The following is a 23,124-nucleotide window of genomic DNA, read 5'->3' as shown; positions in this document are numbered from 1 at the left end:
AAATAGTCATCTGTATTTTTTAACAATAGCAATATACAGTTATGCGAGACCTGGAAATATAATTTCCAATTAGTGATACGGATGTGAAAGATTGTTTATTTATGATAATATTCATTCGTTCGTTCAAATAACCGTATTTCATATTGCAATCACGATAGCACCATTATGAAACAGCGGGGAATATGGATTGGTATATGATTCTCATCGTCATTTGAATGACTTCCTTCATAGAAAGCTATTTGGTTGTCATATATACCTATAAATACCTATGTCCTATAATAATAAAAGATGCATATAGTTCTTCAAAATTTATACCTTCATACATGGTATCATTGTTTTGTATATAACCAGTTAGTTAACTTCGTACACGTTACTGTCGGAATTATTAAGACATATATAATCATAGTACTCGATTTCAGTACACACGTTGTCTGCCGCAAAAATCGAATGTTCCGCTGTCTGAATGTCATTCAAATGGCATTTGGGACCGTATATCCATTCCTATATTACTAACTGGAAAATTCCAGTAATTTCTTACATCATACGCATATTTTCACCAATGATGATTCAATTTTTACTTTCATTCAGCGATACTTCGATGAGAACGATAAAGTCCCTTCAGGCAGTGTGATTCACCACCAAAACTCGATTCGTGGTTATTTCTTATGTTAGATTAGCCATCCCACGATGTGTAAGATTATGTTCTTATGTATTAATAACGATTTTCATATTAGTGCACAGTATATATTTTGCACATAAACAATCAACTGATTAATAATAACTCACGGACCACAAAATGCCTTCAGGAAAAGGCTTAGGTTAGTTGATGCCATACTATAGGTATTTCTCAGAGTTGTTGTTATCTTGTTAATATGAATGCTGATCACGATGCCCTTTATTGCTCACGCTCGCTCATAATCAGGCTCTGGGCAGAAACAGCTTTATACTCATCCTGAGTGTTTTTACATTATTACTCGCCACTAATTTTCTGATCTGATTTTTTTTTAATTCTGTTAGATCAGGTAAGTTAGATTAGGGTAATCCAACCCAGGGGTGTGTAACATTTTTCTTGGTGGGTCAACTTTTAGCCGGGCCCCACACAAAACAAGTTTTTTTCTCATGTACACAACGAATTGAAAAAATTATCACAATACAAAATTTTATTTTTTAACATTAATTGGACACTTGAAATTTTGAGTTCTTGCATAGTTTGTTAATATCAGCTTTGACAATAGTTAAATTTATACTTATGGGGGAGTATGTGAGTGCTGACAAGGGCCACACTAAATGGCTTGGTGGCCCGCGGGCCGCCTGTTGCACACCTCTGTCCAACCTGACCTAAATTTTACTGAATTAAAGAAAACATATCAAAGTATTGGTGATAGGGCAATACTAGTATATATAGTACCGCGACCCGAATATGTTTATCCTATTTACCGTTTGTAATCCTTGTTATTATTTTTTGAAAGTAGATCAGGTAGCGTATAAAAATTCTTGCTGTTTACAGGTATTTTGCCTGTAATTCCAACACTGTTGGTCAACCCACTGTTTCTCTGTTGGCGATTTAATACTGAGCTGAGTTTTATTGTTTCATTGTATATGTTTGTTTACGAATTAGTGTGATTAGAAAATAATTTTCCATTGTAGTACACTGGACTTATTTCTATTTAGACATTTAAATAGATGGAATCGCCCAAATGGAGCCCAAGTTATGATGAAATTTCCATGGTGTTTCCCTTGGCGTACCCTTTTCTGTTTATTGATTCAAGTGTGATGATAGTTCTAATAGGTTCCTTGAGATGTGAATAAAGGCACGTAGCCCGCCCGATTGACACCATCTCCCCCAGACTAAAAGGCGTTCAAGATCAATCCGACCAAGTTCGAAACTATTGGGAGCATTTTTCCCAGAACCAACTCGAATAGCGCAACCCCGATTTAATAAAAATGCATTTGTTTTCAAGTTTTGAACATATATTTGTAATATTAAAGAAATGTAGAATTGAGCAGAAATCGTCTATTTTTACGAAAAAGATCAATTTAACAAGACCCGAAAATTTTTGATTATATGAATCATTGAATAATAAATTTCCAGGTTAAAATATGTTCAATACAGTATATATTCTATTTTGGCATTCTTACTTTATAGCGAGCATAGTCTACATCCCGCCCCAAGTATACTTAGATTAAATCTATATGGTCGGTGATTAACGAGTGAAAATTTTTGCATTACGTAACCGTAACCAAAGGCAAGTTAAAATTCTAAGCTTGTTTATAGTATGAATCACTCGATTTGGTAATGACCTTGAAGGCTTCTTTATACCCAAGTTCATGCCAGTGTTATCTTACACCAACCTGTATAAAAGGTTATAATATTAGGTATTAATACAAATTTGCGGCCAAAGGAAGAAATCCCATGAGAGTGATTCACCCTAACAGACAAAAAGGAATTTTAACTTTAACATTTATTTAAAAGGTTGTTTGTTACTCATGTTTCAAAATTCCGTTTTCTCCGTCAGACACGGCCATGTAAATGTATAGATAGATATGAAAATTGCGTTATTATGCAACAAGGCACTTAAATGATTTTTCTAAGGGAGTTTAACAACATCCATATTTAAAAGCAATTATGTTTATATGACAAATAAATTAGTGGTTCCTATGTTGTAAATCGAAAACACTTGTTTTTCCGAATAGAGGAATGTATATGATATACGCAGAATCGTTCGCATGGTTGAAACTTGAATTGAAAGTAATTCTGACACAATTTTGTGATTTGAACCCAGCACGAACTCGTACATTCTATCCAGAATGAAAATACAAAAATATATATTTGTATACCACTTTGTGCCACTTGTATGTCTAAAGCTATAAAACCAAATTAGCCAATTATTTTTTATCTTCGAATCGAGTATGTTCTGTAATACAAAATTGGGCGCTCCAGTATGTGTACCAATATGGAAGTAACTAATTTTGGACGCCTACTTTACATCAAGTTGTGTAAAGGGACTGAAACCTATGGGCAGAGGGTGTATTCACGTGGCTAAAACAGACATCCCGAACTCGTAATAGAACTAAAATAAGGAAATCGGAATAAAATTATAGCATATCCTTAACCTGGTACACATACTACGGGAGTACCCAAAATTGTATATTAACCATGTTAGGACAAACGAGTTCTTTTTTTCCGAATAATTATTTTCTTATATAATACTGGGAAAATATTACAAAAGAAAAAAAAATGCTCAAGAAAAATAAATCTGTGTTCTTTGGATACTTTTCCTTATTTGTCATATGGTTTATGATTTTGGTGCTGGTACCACTTCGTTACCTGAAGGATAATGATGCTACTCAACATATTAATTATAGAAAGACGAACTAGTAAATCATTTTACTCATCTATTTCTGATATCATCTCATTTTTTTTCTTTTTGGTACCTGGTAGTGTCATTCTATACCAGGATGTATTGAAAATGCAATTTGTAATTTTATGATGATTTATTTATTAAATAAACATTACTATTGTTTATGCTTTGATAAGATAAGATATCAAGCGTACCAATTTTTACAGTTTCACATACAGGATTTTCCGGTCTGATTTATGTTTTTACAATGCGTAACATAGATCAAGTACAACGCATTGCCTTGATTATTGTTTCATAAGTGGGTGCGTGGTACAGTATCTTATAGAATCCTACTTTTTTATTTCAAAGCATAAACAAAGGCAGGATAAATGAATCATGACTCGTGCCTGGAATGCCTGGCTAAATTTTTGAATATGGGACCTCAAAGTTTTCTATGCACCAACAGTGTCGGCATTGTGAAACAAAGCACTCGAGTCGTAGTCGATTCACTGGCCATCTATGTTTTAGCAAAAACTTAAGTGATTTTTTTCACCCAACCTTTGGAACAAGTGCAGTTTTAAGTATTCTGTGGCGTCTGCAGCTGCCGCAAAACCATGGCGGTATTTCCATACCATGGCCGCTACGGCCAAACCTATGGCGACTGACTTTTTAGCTGCCACAAACCAATGACGAGCTGCCGTTACCGCGGCAGCAAATTGAAAACCAATGGCAGGTAAAATTTTGCTGCCGTAACCACGGCAGGTGGGCCGTAAAGACAGGGCTGTCCCTTATGGTGATAAATATTGGGTGGGTAAGTTGGAACGTCTTTCTTATGGATACAGTTTTGATGGACTTGGGGTTAGGGTTAGGGTTTGAGTAGATATAATTCCGCATGATCGATTGAAATCGGGTACATTCATTTGTGAATATACCTGTAATACTGATTACTGAATACTGAATAGCGCTATAAAACCATGGCAAGAGCTGCGCGGTTCGTTCGTGGCAGGAGCTGCCATGAAGTGGTAAGAACTGCGCCTCCGTTTGAATACGTGGTTATTTTTTGTATTGCACTTATTTATCATTCAGGGTGTTGATATTGTCTTAATTTTTGATACCATACATAGTTTGTTGGCCCAAACAGGTATATCAAATGACGTAAAGGTCGTATCCGTGTTGTATCAAGTCCATGCATCTAAAACAAATAACTGACTAACTAATCCCATACCCGACATGGACTGGTAACCGGACAAGAGGCCTTGATTCACCATGTGATTAAGCCGTATTAACGGCTTTCCTCTCCTCCGGGATAAAGATGTAAATCCTATTTTATGCTAAAAACTCAAATACTGAATAAAATAAAACAATCCTGGTTGAGATAGATTGAGAAAACCGACTTCATACCAAAAAATTGAAATTGTAACGGTTCTCTATGAACACCATGTGTGTATAAAGCCCACTCTCATAACATATAGTCTGTCCAAGTTAGCTATTTAACTAAAATTCAATTTTCATTATATCATCTCTGATTCAGGTTTCAAAAGCGTCGATGCTTGGATTGTCGTATTCACCCTACTGTGTGACGAAGAAGTTGACATCCGCAAGGTGGCGTCCACCGCTATTCATCTTGTATCTTCAGAGGTCGGAAAAGAAAAAGGTATTTACGTTAATATTTTAAGGTTGCATTTGACTTTGTACCAAGTAATAGTTGAATAGTGCATTGAAGCCATAATTTTTGAATATCGTTTAATATGAAATTGTCATCTCCGATGGAGTATTGAAAGCGTTTGTTTTTTGTTGGGTTCCTTTTTTTAGAAATTAAATAGCGTTTACTGTAGTCGACTATATATGTGTCTCAGAGATGGAGAAATGACTGCAAGTTCAATTTACACTCAAAACTGATCAAAATCCAAAAAAACTGACCCGACTTACAACTCTGACTGAATTTCTATGTTTAGTATTATTTTTTCGTAAGCCGCGTGTTTAAATTTTTTCATTTTATTTTTATTTCATTTATTTTTTTATTATTTAAAATTGTTACAGAAGATCGTATTACAGATTACTTAGTATTCGCTTATGTAAATAGTACGGTATATTCAATTCAATATATCATTATAATCACGACCTGTGTCATCTGTTTTGCATAGAGTGAAAACCAAAAACTTCATAATTGTTGCCACAAATTTCGCTGAATATTTTTTATAAAAAAAATTCTAAAATCGGCCAGCTGTTTAAACGATGCGTTAAAGGTTATAAATGTAGTCGAGATTTTTTTTGAAAACCGACAAAACTGTTTATTTTTATATTGTAAATACGTCATATGATCTAAATATTTTCAACGTTTTATTTACGAATAGTTTTGCACAAAGTGTGTGATCGCTATTCAAAAGTCGACCATATTTGATCGATTAAAATTCTACGCTGTGCAAGACAGCGATTACCCGTAAATATCAGTAAATACTGTGCTCTTTTATAATAGTACCAGTAAATGCAAATGCCGAGATCTATTTCGTAGCTTAATTCTTGCCTCAGGCGAATCGATATATCTCCTATATTATCTCCTTTATTAAAGTTTTTGAATAAAGCTGGTAAAAAATACTACTCTTTTCCTAGAAATAATTCTCTCGGTATCTTGTTGTTTTGTTTAAATTCATTTTGACAGTTGGCCGTACATATATCCTGTTTCGTGTTTCACTAGCACGAATCAATTTTCGCATGACTATTTTTGTATGCGTAGATATTGCGACTAGATAGTAACGGCAAATTGGATTTGACGTTTTTCTCGTATTTTTTCTCTTTTCAATTTCATGCCTAATCTCGTCTCAAGATCGAAAGACTAGTAATTTTTTACTTTTAATTCCTGCGATTCCAACTCCCCGAGATTGTTATGGTGCTAACGGCCATCCCGTTGGCTAATAATGATAACGCTAATCCGATGAGTGGCGTTGTTCATCTTCGGTTCTCAAATTTCGTATTTTCTACTTTATTTCTCTCGTTTGAATTGGCGTCTGTATTTGAGGATACGATTATTTCTATTGTCGGCATTGGCCTTAGATTCTTTGCATTGAATCCATTTTGAGCCTGTGAAGGTAAAAGCGTTCAGCTCTATCCAACTTTTACGAAGCTTTAAGTAAAAAAACTGTAAAAATGTATTTTTAGAATGAATAATAATTTCGATTATCGGAAATCTCGATTATATATTTTTTTCGGAAAGCCCATATTTTAGATTTCATTTCGTCTAAATTAAATTAACGTTCCAAACAAGTGTCATAATAGTATGGACTGATTTTTGATCTATTCGGTATGTGACGGCAAAATAAATGCCGAAAAGAGTTAGTATCACAAATGTATGTAGGTTTATATTTCAATACAACTCCTGCAAAAGGATCCTAGTCAAAATTAAATCAATTATTCAGAATTTGGGGCTCAACGAACATAAAACAGTGGGTCAACGGTTCCAAATATTGATAAATTGCCCCACTTAAATATGACTCCTACCAAACTCCTACCTCTTTGTAACTCCTACCAAATTTATGATGTGGACGTTTGTTGTCTTCTGATGGTAGATGCTTGTTTGACGAATTTTATAAACAAATAAAAAATGGTCAGCTTGACAAATCACCGCATCATATACACTTATTAAAAGGTAAAACTCGATTTTTAGTACTTTTTTTACAACTCTCACCGTGTATATTTGTAAATAAGTATAATTTGTTACACTGACGATCTCATTCCTATTAATTACCCTAAAATAACATTAAAATTGGTGTATTTTTCAACAATGTGTGACTTGGTTTATTTCTGCCACTGTCGTGGTATCAGAGAACACAGCCTCACTATTTGCCGAAAACCGCTATGAATGCTCTGGGCATGAGTGATTCATTCTAATCTGAAAAGAATCATCGTAGCGGTAAGAGAAATCGAGCGCACTAATTTGTAATCTATTCAACCATTTATCTGTGACCTAATGATGAACTGTTAAAACTAATGTAATTTTTAAAATTACCATATTGTCAAAGCTGAGGTCTAGCGTGCATATTTATTTGGGCCGTTTGTTAGTGGATCGTTATATTCCAACTCCACAATTACTGTTGCAAGAATCAATTCGACCATACTGAGGTGTTCGAAGGGATTTTATTTTATAAATCATAGTCTATCGGTAGATGGCGTTCTTGCAAGCCTCCTCACGCGAACAACAACTAACCTACAACAGTGTGGACCTCTACTTCACTTTAGGTTAAATTTTTTGCTCTTTTTCGTGTCACCCTGTCTCCGAGCGTGTCTTTTATCAAAGCATATTTGAAATATATTTCACGCATGTCACTGTACAAAATCGGTACTCCCGTGTACCAGGTTAGGGTTAAATAATAATTTTATTCCTATTTTCCTTATTTTAGTTCTATTATGAATTCGGGGTCTGTTTGTGTTAGCCAAGTGAATATACCCCCTGCCCATAGGCTTCCGTCCCTTTACACAACTTGTTGTAAAGTAGGTGAACAAAATTAGTTACCTTCATATTGGACTATTGGTACACAAGCTTCTGGAGCGCCACAAAATCTGTGCCAGTCCGTTGTTCTGTAAAACATTGGTTGATAACCCACAAGATCTGACATGGAGAATGTTCTTAGCGATAAATAGGTTTAACTATTTTTGAGTTGTGATTATATATATATATATATATATATTCAAAAAGGGATCCGTCATAGAATTGCGGGTTGCTCAATCATTCCAATTGTAAATAAGGTTACTAAATTCGTTCTGGAAGTTTGTCCAAGGCGGCGAAACCTACACAGTTAGTGTGGTCAACAAAGGTGTGATATCTAATAAAAATAAGAAAATAAGAAAATTTATATCTGAAACAAAATACATGGCGAACCAAACGTAAGCTAATGGTACATAATAAATAATTAATTTAATAGCGCTTAACCTACTTTTGCGTCAACCCTGCATAAAGTTTTACACTTTTGCTGAGTGTCTTTTAGTTGGATTTTTCATAAAATTATCTTTCACATTGCTAGTCACTTATGTCGGCCCAGTCGATTAATTGAATTTAATAAATAGCGTGAGATGGAAAATTTATATTAAAGTTTATCAAGCGTTGATTAGGAGAGGAATTGAATGAATATTATCCTAACCGTTATTTCTTGTCGAAGAGGGTATTGGGATATCATATAGACCGGTAGTTCCCAAACCTTTTTTCAAGCGACACAAATTGAAAAAAATAGATTTTGTAAAATATCGTGACCGAAGGATATGCTCAAATACTAGTCGTGTGGTACTTTTATGACAAAAATTAAATGAATAATATAAAATAATCAATTTTATATAGCATTTATTTCCCTATAAATTACTTTATAGTGATATGGCATCAGCGAGTTTTTGGCTTTACTTAAGAAAAAAAAATGCTGCAAGGTTTTTACGCTGTGATACTTCCCACACATGTAATTACTATTGAGCAACACTTCAATACCAAATATAAAAGAAACAATAAAATTTACTATAAAATGAAAGTAGTAACTTTTAGGTTTTTCATTAAAAAAAAAAAAATCGACACAAGAAATTTTTTTAGGCGATCCCGTTTTGGGTCGCGACCCATAGGTTGAAAAACACTGATGTGGACAATGAGTTCGAATTTTGAAGTCTTTCGGGTCTTCAATACAAGAGCGCAAAATAAATTTATTTACAAGAAATTGAAAATAAATGTTTAAATTCGTAGTGGAAGCTGACCCGACTCACAACTCTATGGGAAATTGCTATTAATTTTGGTTTAATTTCGAAGTCTCAACATCATTTGTCAAGTTACCCATCTTGCTGTGACATCACTTATTTACGAAAAGGGTTGGTGTTGTCCAGCGATCAACTCTCGTCTCGTTCGTTAGTCAGCTGTTTCACTTTCACATGGTTACATCATTTTGTCTGTTGAGTTGCACCATACTTTTCTGTCAGTGGATGGGTGTTTGGCCTAGCATTTGCCATAGATGACCGCGCCTCGGTAAATATTTTCGATCCAGGAATTGATTCTGTATGTTATCGTATTCTTAGAAGAAGACATTGACCAGTCACCGGTATTATAGGTAGCTTTTTACATTCAGTTATTCGACTTAGATATGGGTAAATATTTTGTGAAAAAAAAAATTTTTATGCGCTCGCGTGGTTTCAATAATTCATGGATTCTAATTAAACCCTGGTGACTGGTGGTGCAATGTCTCAGTTTATTTCAAGGTCGTCATGTCAACGAAGTGACGACACCTCAAAGAATTTTGTTGATGAGCATACGTGCAAATTCTCATATTCCTGATACGGATTGTATTCAGGCGGATCCGCCACTGGTGCAATTTCGAGAAAGCTCTCGTCGACTTTATCTGGACGAAAAGTCTTTTTTTAGCCTTCTGATGTTCTGATACCAGACTCTTGTGGTTTTAGCAAATTTTAGCAAAATGTCTTTCTTTGTTAAAATTTACGTCATTATTAGGCACTTCAATCAATTCGGGCTTGGCATTAAACGTAAAACATTCCCCGAACCCGATTACACCTGTCTCGTTTATTACACAGACATGATGTAACACATAACGTCTATCGCGTGGGTGTGGATTTGTTGGCTTTTCTTAGTTTAGATTACTATTAAAAAATTTGTGGGAATCATAGAACATTTCAGGATTATTTATCCACTGCAACAGTATTTGATATACAGGAGTGTGGATTGGTCGTCTGTCTGATAATCGTTCTATTTTACTATTGCCTGAATTGAATGGAATACATTAATACCGCATGAAACTTAAAACTGCTATCTTCTTGAAATACTTAAAAATTGTAGTGAGTCTTACACTTTTTTCATAGTATAATAATATTAGGATAATAGCGATACCTTCACTCTCTTAGCCATCCCGAGATTATCCTATTTCATGACTAATCCCAGTACATGCAAATTCCGCCTACGAGATCAAAATGTGTCAGGCGTGGTTGTGTCGAACGTACCACTAACGCCTTTTACGTTTCAGATCTGACCTGGAACGTCTCCGTTATTCTGTATATGGTAGAGGTTGCCACTAAGAAGAGGAGCTCCCAGACATTACGTTTTAACATATAAAATACCACAGCGTTTCATATTTGACCTGGAACGCCTACGTTATTCTGTATATGGTAGATGTTGTCACTAAGAAGAGGAGCTCCCAGACATTACGTTTTAACATATAAGTCCCCGGTTTATCTGCGGTGTCAAGACAATTATAGATTGTTATGATGGCCTTTCACGAAATTCCACTTGTCCGACCCATAATCCAATCGCTTTAGGAACGCGGCGGTGTGGTTTGTGTCTGCTACATTATGGCACATCACCGCCATTTTTATTTGAGATGGAGATACCGAAATATTATCAAACATAACGAAACGGGTATATACATAGTAGTTTTTGACGTCAGGATTCCGTGGCACCTTAGGTTTCCGCCAGTGCAGTCTATAGGTTTCGCAAATTTACATTCATATCATATTCATATTATTGCATGTATATTGCTTAAATATAATCGAATACCTTGGGTTTGCCACTATTATAAAACTTGCTACACCTCTAAGATCATTTTGTTTTGCCGTAGCAGATTTGCTTTTATACATTTATATGTTCTTCAATTCTTCGCGTGTTTCTGTCAAAAACACCGCCCAATTTTATAAAGTTGTGCAAGAAACATCAGGCTCAAGTTTCTCATTGATTGTTTTATGAAAATAGTTATTTTACAGTTTGCATTTTAAGATCATTAAACCATTTCACAGAAGTTCCTATAGTCTCTAGACGTTTTACTAGGGTTCAGCTCCACCAAAATTATAAACACCAGTGTTACACATAATCAGGACTCGCGTGGCATTGCATATTTCAGCTGCCTTGAAATCATAACTACTAGTTATGAATCGACTTTATCTGGGTCACTTGAACGATGCCTGCGAGACTATAAGCCTAGCACATGCTAGGCTAGGGACCTGACATGGGCAAACTACGGCCTGCATGCCAAATCGGCTTGTTGGGTACATCAATATGGCCCGCTTGATGCTGCCACAACCAAACTAAAACCATATAAAAAAAAAGCTCAAGGAATTTGTTGAGATTGCGATTAAATTTCGTTTTGGCACGAAGCTGTTTTCCACTTTTGCTTTTGTAACACTGTAAATATTGTTCATCAAATGTAACTTTTTACGTCACACTTACATGGCCCGCCAATTAAGGTGGGCGAAATTTTTGGCCCCCGATCCAAAAACCTTATTCTCCCTTGCATAGACCCATCCACTGACAGAGAAGTATGGTGCAACTCAACAGACGAAATTATGTAACCCTGTGAAAAAAAAACAGTTGGCTAAAGAACGAGACGAGAGTTGATTGCCAATACCAAGCCTCTATCGAGCCGTCGCAGATTGGATGCCTCAGATTTGAAAAACATTGAAAACTATCATCCACATTTCGAACTCCCGCTTGGTTCTGGAAGTCTGCCCTTCTAATGTTTTGCATATAATTTCATTCGTTTCAAGGCTTCTGTCCAAATGTATGTACGTATATTATCTGTCCGGAACTTTAGTCCTCTTATTTTATTCTTGAGTGTTCGGCTCAATCGAACCCTATTCTTGTTTATCTTAACCTATCCGTAGATTGTATTCTATATTGTGTTGTAAAAATAAAATTCTGACATTTACGTCTATCTCGCCTCCAGCTACGCAAACAACGTTACGACGTACGCAAATTCTGATACGTTTTATTACGATCGATCGGGAGGTTGTCTGAAATAACAAATCGAATCGTATTTTTAGAATAAAAAACTTATGTACTTTGTAAAATATGAAAATCAAATACTTAAAGTCCCGTTTCTGATGACCTATCATTTTTTGATATGTAGACTCTTCTAATACACGTAATGCACATGCAATGGGGCTAGCTACCTGGTGAATACCACAATAGCGTGATAAGACTAGCATCACAATCCATGTCCGAAGACTTTGGCAAGTCCGTCTTTCTGTGATCTTACCCGTGATCAACCGCCTCCGTCAGCAGTGCTTAAAAATTGATGGTGTCTTCCACAAGGGCCTGCTTGTAGTTCCTTTGCATAGATAAAGTTACATTGCTCAAATTTTAATAAAGGTCATGAAGTCATACGACTGCATATTAATGACAGATTTAAGGTTGTAGGGGTGATGACTTCCATAACATCAAACGGTCTGGAACGAACTCCGTGAATAACCATATTCTTATAATTTTGTTTCTAATCATAAAGTTTTGCTCGCAAATTTTTAGTATACTAGAATTTGCAAATAGATTTAACGAGTTAAATGCGTATATTCAAGGTTTTTATCCTCTACGTGATAAATTTCAACTTCATTTATTGACCTTTTCCAAATGTTTTCCATCCAAGTTTGCGTGCCTTTAAACTACTTTGCGTATTGGATAAATGCTATCTGCGAGTCACGTTACTTGACGTACGCGACGTCAAATTTAGATCGCCGATCACACAAATGCCGACAAACGATCCATATTCGCCTATTTTCAACTCATGAGAATATGAATATTATATTATAAGTTCAACGCCCAGCGACGGCCCGTTTTCTAACTGTCATGTTCTACCTATGGCCGTATCCGAATGTAATATATTTTAAACTTCTCATTTTTTTTTAATTGTTTATGTTACGGTGTCGAACTTGTTTGAATAACAAATTTTTTTTTTAAGTGATCGTGTGGTTTCGATACGAAGATCGTTCAAGGGATAATTGACATTTTGTTATCAGCCCGTTGCGTCACGGCGACCTTTCCAAAATGAACATTTTCAAAGTTTTTAGACTTAGATGAAGTAAATTTGTAACTGAAAAGGTCACAATAATAATCACTTATTCACGCCTTATACGCAAGATACAAATATAGCCTCACGCAAAAGTGGATGGTGACATTTTAAACCAACAGGAAGATTTGAAAACATCCTTGTTTATATGCGTCAACGTACGCTTTTTTCGTTTAAATTTTTAGGTGCCGATAGCGAAATAACAGTTCTGACCAAATATTTATCTTTGATACTGACTGAAATATCCACACAGAACTTGGCTTTTCTGGTGCTAGCACAAATTTCGGGACTTGAAACTCAATGTAAAATATAGTTATTTTATTCCCCACTAACTAATCTTGACGTCTCCACACGGTTTTAAAATTACAGTGAAATTCCTTTATTAGTTGCCCGTTTTTATCAGTAATATCTGTAAGCGTGAGCCAATGTCGGATCACGTTTCTGTGGTGTATTCCATCAACAATGCATTACCAAACTAATATTGTGCAACAAGTTAATTGCCTTCAAATGGAATTTAAAAATTAACGTTGCATGTTTAGAATTATGATTAAACTAAATGAAAATTGTAGGTTTTTTTTTTAAATAAAGCGAGTCCGAAAATCACCGTGTATGATTTGACTCAAAAGCGCTACCAGTACTTTTGTGTAAAGCATGTCACTTTGAGATACATTTTCTGTGTTACGAAATATTAAAACTGGGAATTCTGGTGAAAATTAAGTTTTTTTTTTATATGCTTACCTGCCAATAACCCCAAAACTATACAGAGATTTTACAACAACTTTTGTGCGTGCCATTTGGGTGCATGACTCCACAAATGGAAATTTTTTTTATTTTTTGCTATAACGCTTCTATAAGAGACGTCAAGTGTATGTTTGAAAATATATATAAGAAGTCCAAGACATAAATCTTTTTTTTAATTGCAGTGTTTTTCACAGTTGTAGCAACAGCACATTTTAATAATTCAATCTCATTAAGTTCGTAACTGTACAATATTATTTATGTCGATTTCATTTCGTTAAACTTGATAGAAATTACTACTTCACCCCAATAATTGCAAATTTAAAAAATAAAAAAAAACTTGAATGAGTGAATACTAAACTAAAGCCTTTTTGAATAGTGTTAATTTCATTTTTGTTTTATTAAATGTTTTGGCACAAATACTGTTGCTCTGCTAAAAATGTAACTCGATGATTTGCGTGCAAACTTCCACAGATGTGCATTTGCGTAATCTATATTTTTGATCAATTAGATATAATTAATCTACTAATATCAGAAATAACATCAATTATTTTCTCCTGCTATTGTTGACGTGTTCTGGACAATTGCCCGAGACATTTGCGCGTTTGCAATTTAAAATATTAATAGTATAATAAGTTAACAAATATTAAAATGTCACCGAAAGCATCAATTGGTCTGATGGCATGACGCCCATGGTAGGGAAATTTTCACAAAAATAACTTTATATTACATATAAAAAACGTACTTGCAAATAGATTAATGGATATACTATATAAAAACAAGCCATAATTGATGTTTATAAATAATGTTTTGCGTTTGGATACAATTGCAAAATACAAACCATAAGAATTGACGTCCATTTATGAAGTATGCCATTATCGACAAATGCTTGTATCTGCGTCACGAAGGCGTATTGTTACGCCATTTCAACTTTCTGATGTATTGTCCGATTACCACTGCGTATTATCTAAATACAACGTTATCGAAGTGTGATATTTTTATTACCCCATATGGGTCTGACGTAATACATGGTCTGATGAACTTTGCGTGATTTTTTTAAACTTGGTGAACTTGAATGACTGTATGTGGTGAACTCGACAAAGACGTTTTCAGCGAAAAATAAACTGACTTTAAAGGTGAAGTAAGTCTCAAGTTCATTTTTTTCTGTTGTCAAATCTTGAGAAATAGCCGTGATTCACGAAAACCGCTCTATAGCTCTCTGCAAAAAAAAACAGAATACAGGAATGTGGAAGATATTCTAGAGAGAACATAACTTTTGTGCAAAGCGTCTGGAACTTTTTGAGTACAATCATACACAAGCAAAATTTTGAGTACTATATATATTTTCTTCACCCTCGTAGAAGTAATCAAAAATTGATGGGTTCTATTTTCAGGGTCACCCTGTATAAGAACTGTAAAATAGTTGTTTTTTTCCTGGTGTCATTTGCAAATGTAATTATTTAAGTTAATACGTCCATTATACATAAAAAAGAAAGGATGCAAGACATCAATCAAATTATTGAATTTTCAGCGGGCTATCAGTTATTTACCTTGTCTATGTGCGGTTTGACTAAAAGGGATTGTATTGTGTTTATTCGGTCAAATATGACAGCCTAAAATTATGGAAATCTGTCTTCCTTATAAACGAAAGTCTATTTGGTTTTCTATGACGATTCTAAACTACCACTCATGCTGTAAAAGAATCATATTGCCATCTAAATATATCCATCGTTTGCATTTGCTCAAATCATAATGTGGTAAAGTTCGCGCCATTGATGTCTGAACCCCGTCCTTCATTTGACTCTTGAGGTTCTTTGGAAATCCTTGTTCAAACTACTCCATGGAAATTGGGAGCTACTTAGGAGTTATGTAACTCAAATTATTGCGACAATGTACGATACGTGACTCCGGTCGTGTATAAAGACACGTATGTGTAGTATATTAGTTTGTATTTATAGCATTGTTTGTGCTCATGTTTACTTTGCTATATCGAATCGGACCACATAATTTTGACACTGGGGGAAATATAGGTTTGTCGGTTTATTCTCACTCATAGTTACTGATCACGACCAAAAGTTTTTAATAATGTAAACTGCCAAATCCTATCCTACAGCAAACCAATGTTTTGGAAAATCATAGAATTCAACATAGTCACATGAAGTACTTGCTTGGTATCAAATCTTGTGCAGCCGTACGAAAAAATATAGCTCTCTGTCTTAATGGCAGCCTGATAGTCTGATACAGGAAAATTCATTCAAATGACGATTTGAGCCATACACATAAAGTCATATTTCCAACCTGCTGTTTGTATGGAAGCCCTATAGCTCTCCGATGAGGCCGTTCATATGAAGATTTAAAACATGCCTACTCATATATGGCCTGTTGTTGAGAAAATAAGTAAACGTATATTTGCATGACGACAACTTTTAGCCATTAATCGTTGTTATTCCTGAATACCAGTATATTCACTACGAGGTGGTTGACCATAGCTTCCGTCAATGTCCAATACCAGCCAAATGCACTTTTGCCCGCGTGGCCGAAAACACGGCCGGATTATTATGTATGTAACAATGTTTATTGCGGTGTACGCCCGGTACTTTCTGTATCAACCTTTAGAGTTCAGAGTTTTAGACCATGCGAATATTCGCCTTCGAGAATAAATATCTTTTTTACGATATTTTATCTGAATAATAATGTGGGGTTTCCAATTTTTCTAGCAATTTCGCTCTTTTATTTCTGGATGAGTACAAACAATCTTTTCGACTTGTTAGGACAAGTTTTACATTTCTCTCCCTATAATAGAACCGTATTTAAATACTAAATATGCTACTTAGATTCTGTGACTTGTGATTTTTTGCTATTATGCGCTATTATTGAACGCGAATGTGAGACTATACTTAGTCGATACGATTTTAAGAAGGAATCTGTATTTTTCCAATATCATAGTCTTGATATCTAATCCCAGTACAGTTCATTCATATCGAAAATACCAGTGTGTTGACCCCCCTTGAGAGAGGGGGGTAATTTCAGTCCAATATAGGCATGTTCACGGAAAATCCTAAGATGGGAATTTATTGTAAACGAATTTAATATTATTGTCGTGCCTGTTTCTTTTTTAATGTAACGGGTGTCGTATCGAGGTTAAATTTACTTGTGATAAAATCTGACACACTCCATGATTTTGATTCAAAATATATTCATTAGTATCGATATCCGTACTCCAATTAATTGCAACTTATCATAAGGATAAATTTTGTGAACAAACTATAGTATTTGATTTTTGTATCTTCCCACTTAGCTTCTAAAATATTGTTTATACCACAAATATTAAAGTATCAAATTCATTTTAAAATTTGTTATGTCAATTATTGAATATTGCAGTTATATTTGTAGAACGCGCATTTTTTGTACTGTCACCAACGTACAAGATTTCTTTTGTTAGCTGCATTACGTTATTCTAATAAGCAACCTAAGACGCTGACGCGCACGTTCCGGTATTGTCTTCCGGAATATTTAAAAATAAAATTACTTTTGCAGGCTATCCAAGCGTTGACACACGCGCACTTCAGCAAGCAGCATTGACGCTTATTTTGACGCACGGTAGACGTCACACTGACGCTTGCCGTCACGCTCTGCAAAATTTGGCGAGAAGCCAATCCAAAGAAGTCCCAATCAGCGTCACTGAAGTAAGTATTGCGTGTCCGCTTGTTTGTTTGCTTTCATTTTATTATTGTGACGTAAATATTATATTTTTGTAATTGTCGTAGATGTAAATCGCGGCGTAGTTGCATGAACAATTATATTTCAGCACAAGTAATTCCATTATACTTTGCATGCCGATTGATACTAAACACAGCTAGGTCTAGGGTATTGTTATATTTTTGAATTTGATAAATCAACCCACCAAAATGCCACCATGATAGATATTTCCATGCCAACAGATAAAACATTTAATTTACTCTTTGTATACCTTAGCAGGGCTACTCAACTATTTTTACCGAAGATCCGCATACAAAACTTCAAAAATATTGGGTCCGGTCTTTCCAGAAATTATATTTTGGCATCCTTAAACACGCGCTTCCTCGGTCAGCTAATGATTATTAGCTAATCAAGATTGTTTATTATGGCGTTATAGTTATTTCTAAGGAAAATCTGAAATAAAATCATGGCAAGAATCATCTGAATAAAATCAGAATAGTCCTATTAGCTATTTGAATGGCATCTACGGTAAAGCAGATGAGACCGATTATAATTTGTATCTATATTCTGAGTTTTCATCCCTTTTCTAAATCGGCAGACGGCCATATATATCACAAATGAAAACAATGTTAAATATAGGGAAATGTATCGGATCGCATCGGTGGCGACACGGTAAGGCATGAGAGCACTCAGTTCGTTGAAAAGATCGACGGACAACCAATATCCAATATCGACGCAATCGAGAATAAAAAAAACTTTCGCCTTTATATGAAAATATAACAGCAATATTTTTGGAAAATATCGGATCGCATATAGGACTCGAGAAAATTTGTAAAAAAAAAACCATTAATCCTCTCTATCTTAAAATACTGAAATTTGAAGTCGAAGGGTCCATAAATTTCGATGCAGCTCTTTCTATTTGTACATAAATACGATTTGATGAGTTAGATGAGTTAGATGATGAGTTAGAAACTCGAGAAAATTTGTAAAAAAAAAAACCATTAATCCTCTCTATCTTAAAATACTGAAATTTGAAGTCGAAGGGTCCATAAATTTCGATGCAGCTCTTTCTATTTGTACATAAATACAATTTGATGAGTTAGAAATCTGTATGGTTAATCATTCATTGTCATGGTCTGTCTCATCGGAACGTTTTTAAGCTATGGTGAACCATCGTCTGCAAGGAAGTTTGAGTCATTCAAGTAAACTTGTTTAATGGTTATCCAACATGAATTTATGAGTTGTTTGCTACAGCATACCAATGAAATCGAATCTCATTTTTAATTGGCTGAAATGCCGTTAAATCGAAATCCTATTTGTATTGTTTTATAGTCACATTCATGTAAAAATTTAAAGACCGTGACATTTGCTTTAAGAGAAATTGTTTTCTCGTTGAAGGCTACGCTGGTTAAACGTTTGTATGCTTTTATTACACCAAAGGAATCTGGTTAGGTTGCCATCATTATTCTGCCCGTATTATTTTTGTCCCGGCCAACACGGGATTGCTGGCATTATTTAGCGAGGGCGGGGTCCAACCATCCCTTTCGTGTCTTGATACATTTTTAGAAAGACATTGCGCCATTTCCCGTGGGGAAAATATTACTACTCACTAATGACATCCTATTTGAAAAAATAATTTGGCTTGTCATATTCATGAACTATGAAGCCAGGTCGAAAAAATTTAAGACGATGTTAGCGAAAAAATTTATGAGGGCATTCAGAAATCTCTCATGGAGAGCCTAGATGACTCAATGTTACCAGATGTATCTTTAGGTTTAAGATTTTGTATTGGATTGATGTTATACCGTGATTATAACGTTCCAAAATAGGAGTTGTTAGATTTAAATTCGACCGACTATTTTGTTTTATTGGATTGTTAGGCTGTTTTCGGAATTGAAACAGCCAATAGAAAGAGCTTTTGGTTCGTGTGCTCGAGTGACTTTACTTTATCGGCCACCTCTCGATCGAATTATTTTCAGTATTTATCAGTATATAACCACGTTATGGCAATTTAATTTGAAACTGTCTCTGGTCTGCTATTATTCCATTCAGCATAATAATACACATGAGTACGTAATCAACGGTGCGCGTTATCTATGACTGATACTCGATCGTGCAAATTTACCGAATGGATTAATTCAACATTTATGTCATCAAACAATTAACACGATAATGTGCATTCCAACACTACAATCCGTCCTTGTATTTTATCAACATATCTAACATACTTGATCGCTTCCAATATATACAAGTTATGGTCATCGACGTCCGATCTCCCAAGGGCTGGTGTATGAAGATTAACTTATTGGAACCTCTATGTCACTTTATCAGTCCCACTGCTACCTTTTTAGTATTTTTAATCGTAGCTTTCCATTCTCCCAAACAGATGTTGTTTACCACACATTGAAAAGTATAATCACGCGCCGCACAATCTCCATTTTTGTCGACGCGTAAATAGCGTGTAATTATTACAATTGTGTTCCCGTGATTGTATGTACAAGAATTTAAAAAAAGCGCTAACGCGAGTTTTGCCTGGCTTTTAAAGGCTTTGTTAATGACCTTTTGTGAGTTAGCGTAGGATGAGTTAAGTGATATGTGCTATATAACGTTAAAACTATTTTTTCACTTTTAGCTAACACCTTAAAACCGTTTGATTTGTGGATAAATCTCCGAATATTATATTTATACTTCAACCCGCACATGAAGTACCAAATTAATCGCGACGGAAATGTCCAAATATGCCATCGATACATTTTCATCTTATAAGTCGTCCTTAAGAACGAAGTACGTGATATGTACGTGACCACATGCATTCGCGTTACGACACTGACCGCTCTTGACCTCTTACTGATACAAACTGATATAAAATGACGCGATCGGAATCTAAAAGTAACTGCTTTCTAGGATGATAAAAGGGGTTAGGCAAGCATAATTGTCCAATTATGGCTTGATGAATTTTATGTGCATTTGCGTTTATGATTTCACTACACACAAAATCAAATTTAAATGAAAAAAAATTTAATTTTAAAAATTATAAAAACCGCTCTTTTTGAATGATATCAATTCTCTCGAATAGAATATCTTGACTTTCCATATTTCAACGAATTACCCCACTTCCCATATATGACAATTTTATCACATTTACGTCTTTTTTTCCAATTTGTTACTTGAAAATAAAGCAACATTATCCCTGCGCCCTTTTCGAATTGACCAGGCGCTAGTTATCATGATACCGGAAGGTGCACGTATTCATTTACAACAGTAATAAAAGAACTAATTTCGATTCTATACAAAGACGTGATATATTTTAGATTGAACCCGTGGTCAGTGCATTGCACCATGCTGCCTAATTTGTTTAACTTCGAAGTTCTGATGCCAAATAGTAATGCATTTTTGTGACAAGTTTCGACTTCCTTATGACGCATAATCCTCAATATATATTTGATGTTCTTTCTTTGTTTTGTCACTTTTTCGATAGCCATACTTTATTATTGCTAAGAAAATATAACCGATAATATTCCCTGACCTGAAAATACGTCACATAAACTAAAATTAATTAAGAGATTGTGTTCATTAATGTATTGCATACTGGTTGCATGTCAGTCAGTGAGGCATTCCATACAAATAATGAACTGTACTCATCTGTCGAATTGGAAAATTTCTAAAACCATTGTATGGTTTCTACAGTAGTCAATATTTCTTCATTTCCGGCTTCTTTGTCAAAAGCGTTTTGAAAATGCCTTGGCTGCTACTTATCTATATCTGCTTCCTTTAAGGTAGTTTTTTGATACTCCCGAAGTATGTGAACAAAGATGGCGAACACCGAACGTAGTATGTGTACCAGGTTAGGGTTCGGCCATAATTTTATTCCAATTTTTCTTATTTTAGTTCTATAACGAGTTCGGTGACGAGCCAAGTGACTCCCGTAATATTTGTACCTGAAATTACGGCCTAACCCAAACCTGGTACACTTACTACGTTCCGGTGTCCACCATCTTGGTTCACATACTTCGGGTCAATCGGGAGTACCGTTTTTACCTATAATAAAAGTGTTAAGGTTTTATTTTATTTGTCACTATTTTTGCTGAAGGCATTGTCTTTCCCACAAACCATACCAAATGATTGATAAAAAACCATGCTATGGATCTTGGAGTTTTGCCAAAATGTCTTGTATTTTTACATAACTTGACTCGAACAGAGTGTTGCGTTATCAATTTTACTTGCCACAAAATACAATAACACGATACTGTTGTTTCATTAATTTAACATTACATCACACTTAGGAGTTTTGGAAACCGCCCACAACACACCTCCTATTATTGGCAACCAAAACGGAGGTGGTTCGATTTTGTGACCGGTGAATCACGTGACGGTTGCGCCACAAACTAGGATGAATAGCTTGTCTAACTTATTGTGAAATAGTGACAAAAATATATACGCAGTATGTATTTATAATTACTTCCGGCGTTAGCAAATGATGAAAATATCGTTCTTTCATGCACAAACAAGTCATATTTTACATAGGAATTTGAACGTATCATATGATCCATATTTATAGTATAATATTCTATTAAATAGGCATTTTTTACAACGTTATGTTAAAAACTCAAGTAGTGCTCAGAGGGCCGTAGGGCCATGGATTGTATTTTGGCAGAAAACAAGACCCCGATTGAAATATCTATCAGATAGTTTTGCTCGACTTTTAATCTACCGCTTACGATACACGCATGGCCCAGTGTCTACGCAAGATAGATTTTTTTTGGTGGGAAAGGTTCCAGTTGCTCCGTAAATATGACTGCCCATAAGCTAAGACGATGATTGTATAGCTAGAATATACCACAACATTATTATTAATAGAATTGGATGAAAAACTCATATCATCATTTCGGTGACCCCGAATAGAAATGGGTATTGAGCTGCTGCATTAACAGCTCATTATGCTTAACTGTTGTTGGGCGCTCTTCCGTCGAAGAATCGCGATCGCGAACATGCCATTTATACAAAACCTAACAAAATCCTTAGGAACGATTTACCACACATCTAAAAATATTGTTTCACACTCAGGGGCGTAGCTTTTCGGGAGCCGTGTCATCTATCAGTCATTTGCGAATAATTATATATTCAACATTTATTATAATACCTCAAAAATCGCACGAATGAAGCTATAAACAATTAAAATTATTTCTTCCTATATGCTGTTCTTGCGCCTTTAATACGAAAGTATATAGATGACATCATTTTTCCCGCGATTGAAGGTTCTTTCGAAATATCGTTTCCTGAAGGTCAATTGTCCGACCTTTTAAATAAGTTTATCATTTGATTACGTCATACGCAGTCATCCTATTCAATATATTATATTGAAAGTTGGGCCATGTTAGAAATTTAAACGGGTTTATGAAGGTATTAGATTGCATATAACTTGCCATTTAATGAGAGATATTACGTGTATTTTCTAACCTTGAATGTGTTTGCCATTTGTAAAATATTCAAAAATCGTTGACATTTATATGATTTAAATGCAAAGCTGTTTCTAATCACGTATT

The 23,124-nt window shown here is 35.0% G+C and overlaps 1 protein-coding gene across 2 annotated transcripts in view; it reads left to right on the top strand.

The window, feature by feature from the left end:
* Positions 1-23,124, top strand: part of LOC120326992 (tRNA (32-2'-O)-methyltransferase regulator THADA-like) — a 108,914-nt gene that overhangs the window by 45,090 nt on the left and 40,700 nt on the right. For both annotated transcript variants that reach the window (XM_078111477.1, XM_078111476.1), the window contains exons 36-37: positions 4,873-4,995; positions 17,420-17,568. In XM_078111477.1, coding sequence (XP_077967603.1) covers positions 4,873-4,995; positions 17,420-17,568 — 272 coding nt within the window. The remainder of the gene's footprint in view (positions 1-4,872; positions 4,996-17,419; positions 17,569-23,124) is intronic.

This window comes from Styela clava, chromosome 4 (genome assembly GCF_964204865.1).
Source record: "Styela clava chromosome 4, kaStyClav1.hap1.2, whole genome shotgun sequence".
NCBI classification, from domain to species: domain Eukaryota; kingdom Metazoa; phylum Chordata; class Ascidiacea; order Stolidobranchia; family Styelidae; genus Styela; species Styela clava.
The sequence above is the reverse complement of the archived record's forward strand: the minus strand, read 5'-3'. Positions and strand labels throughout refer to the sequence as shown.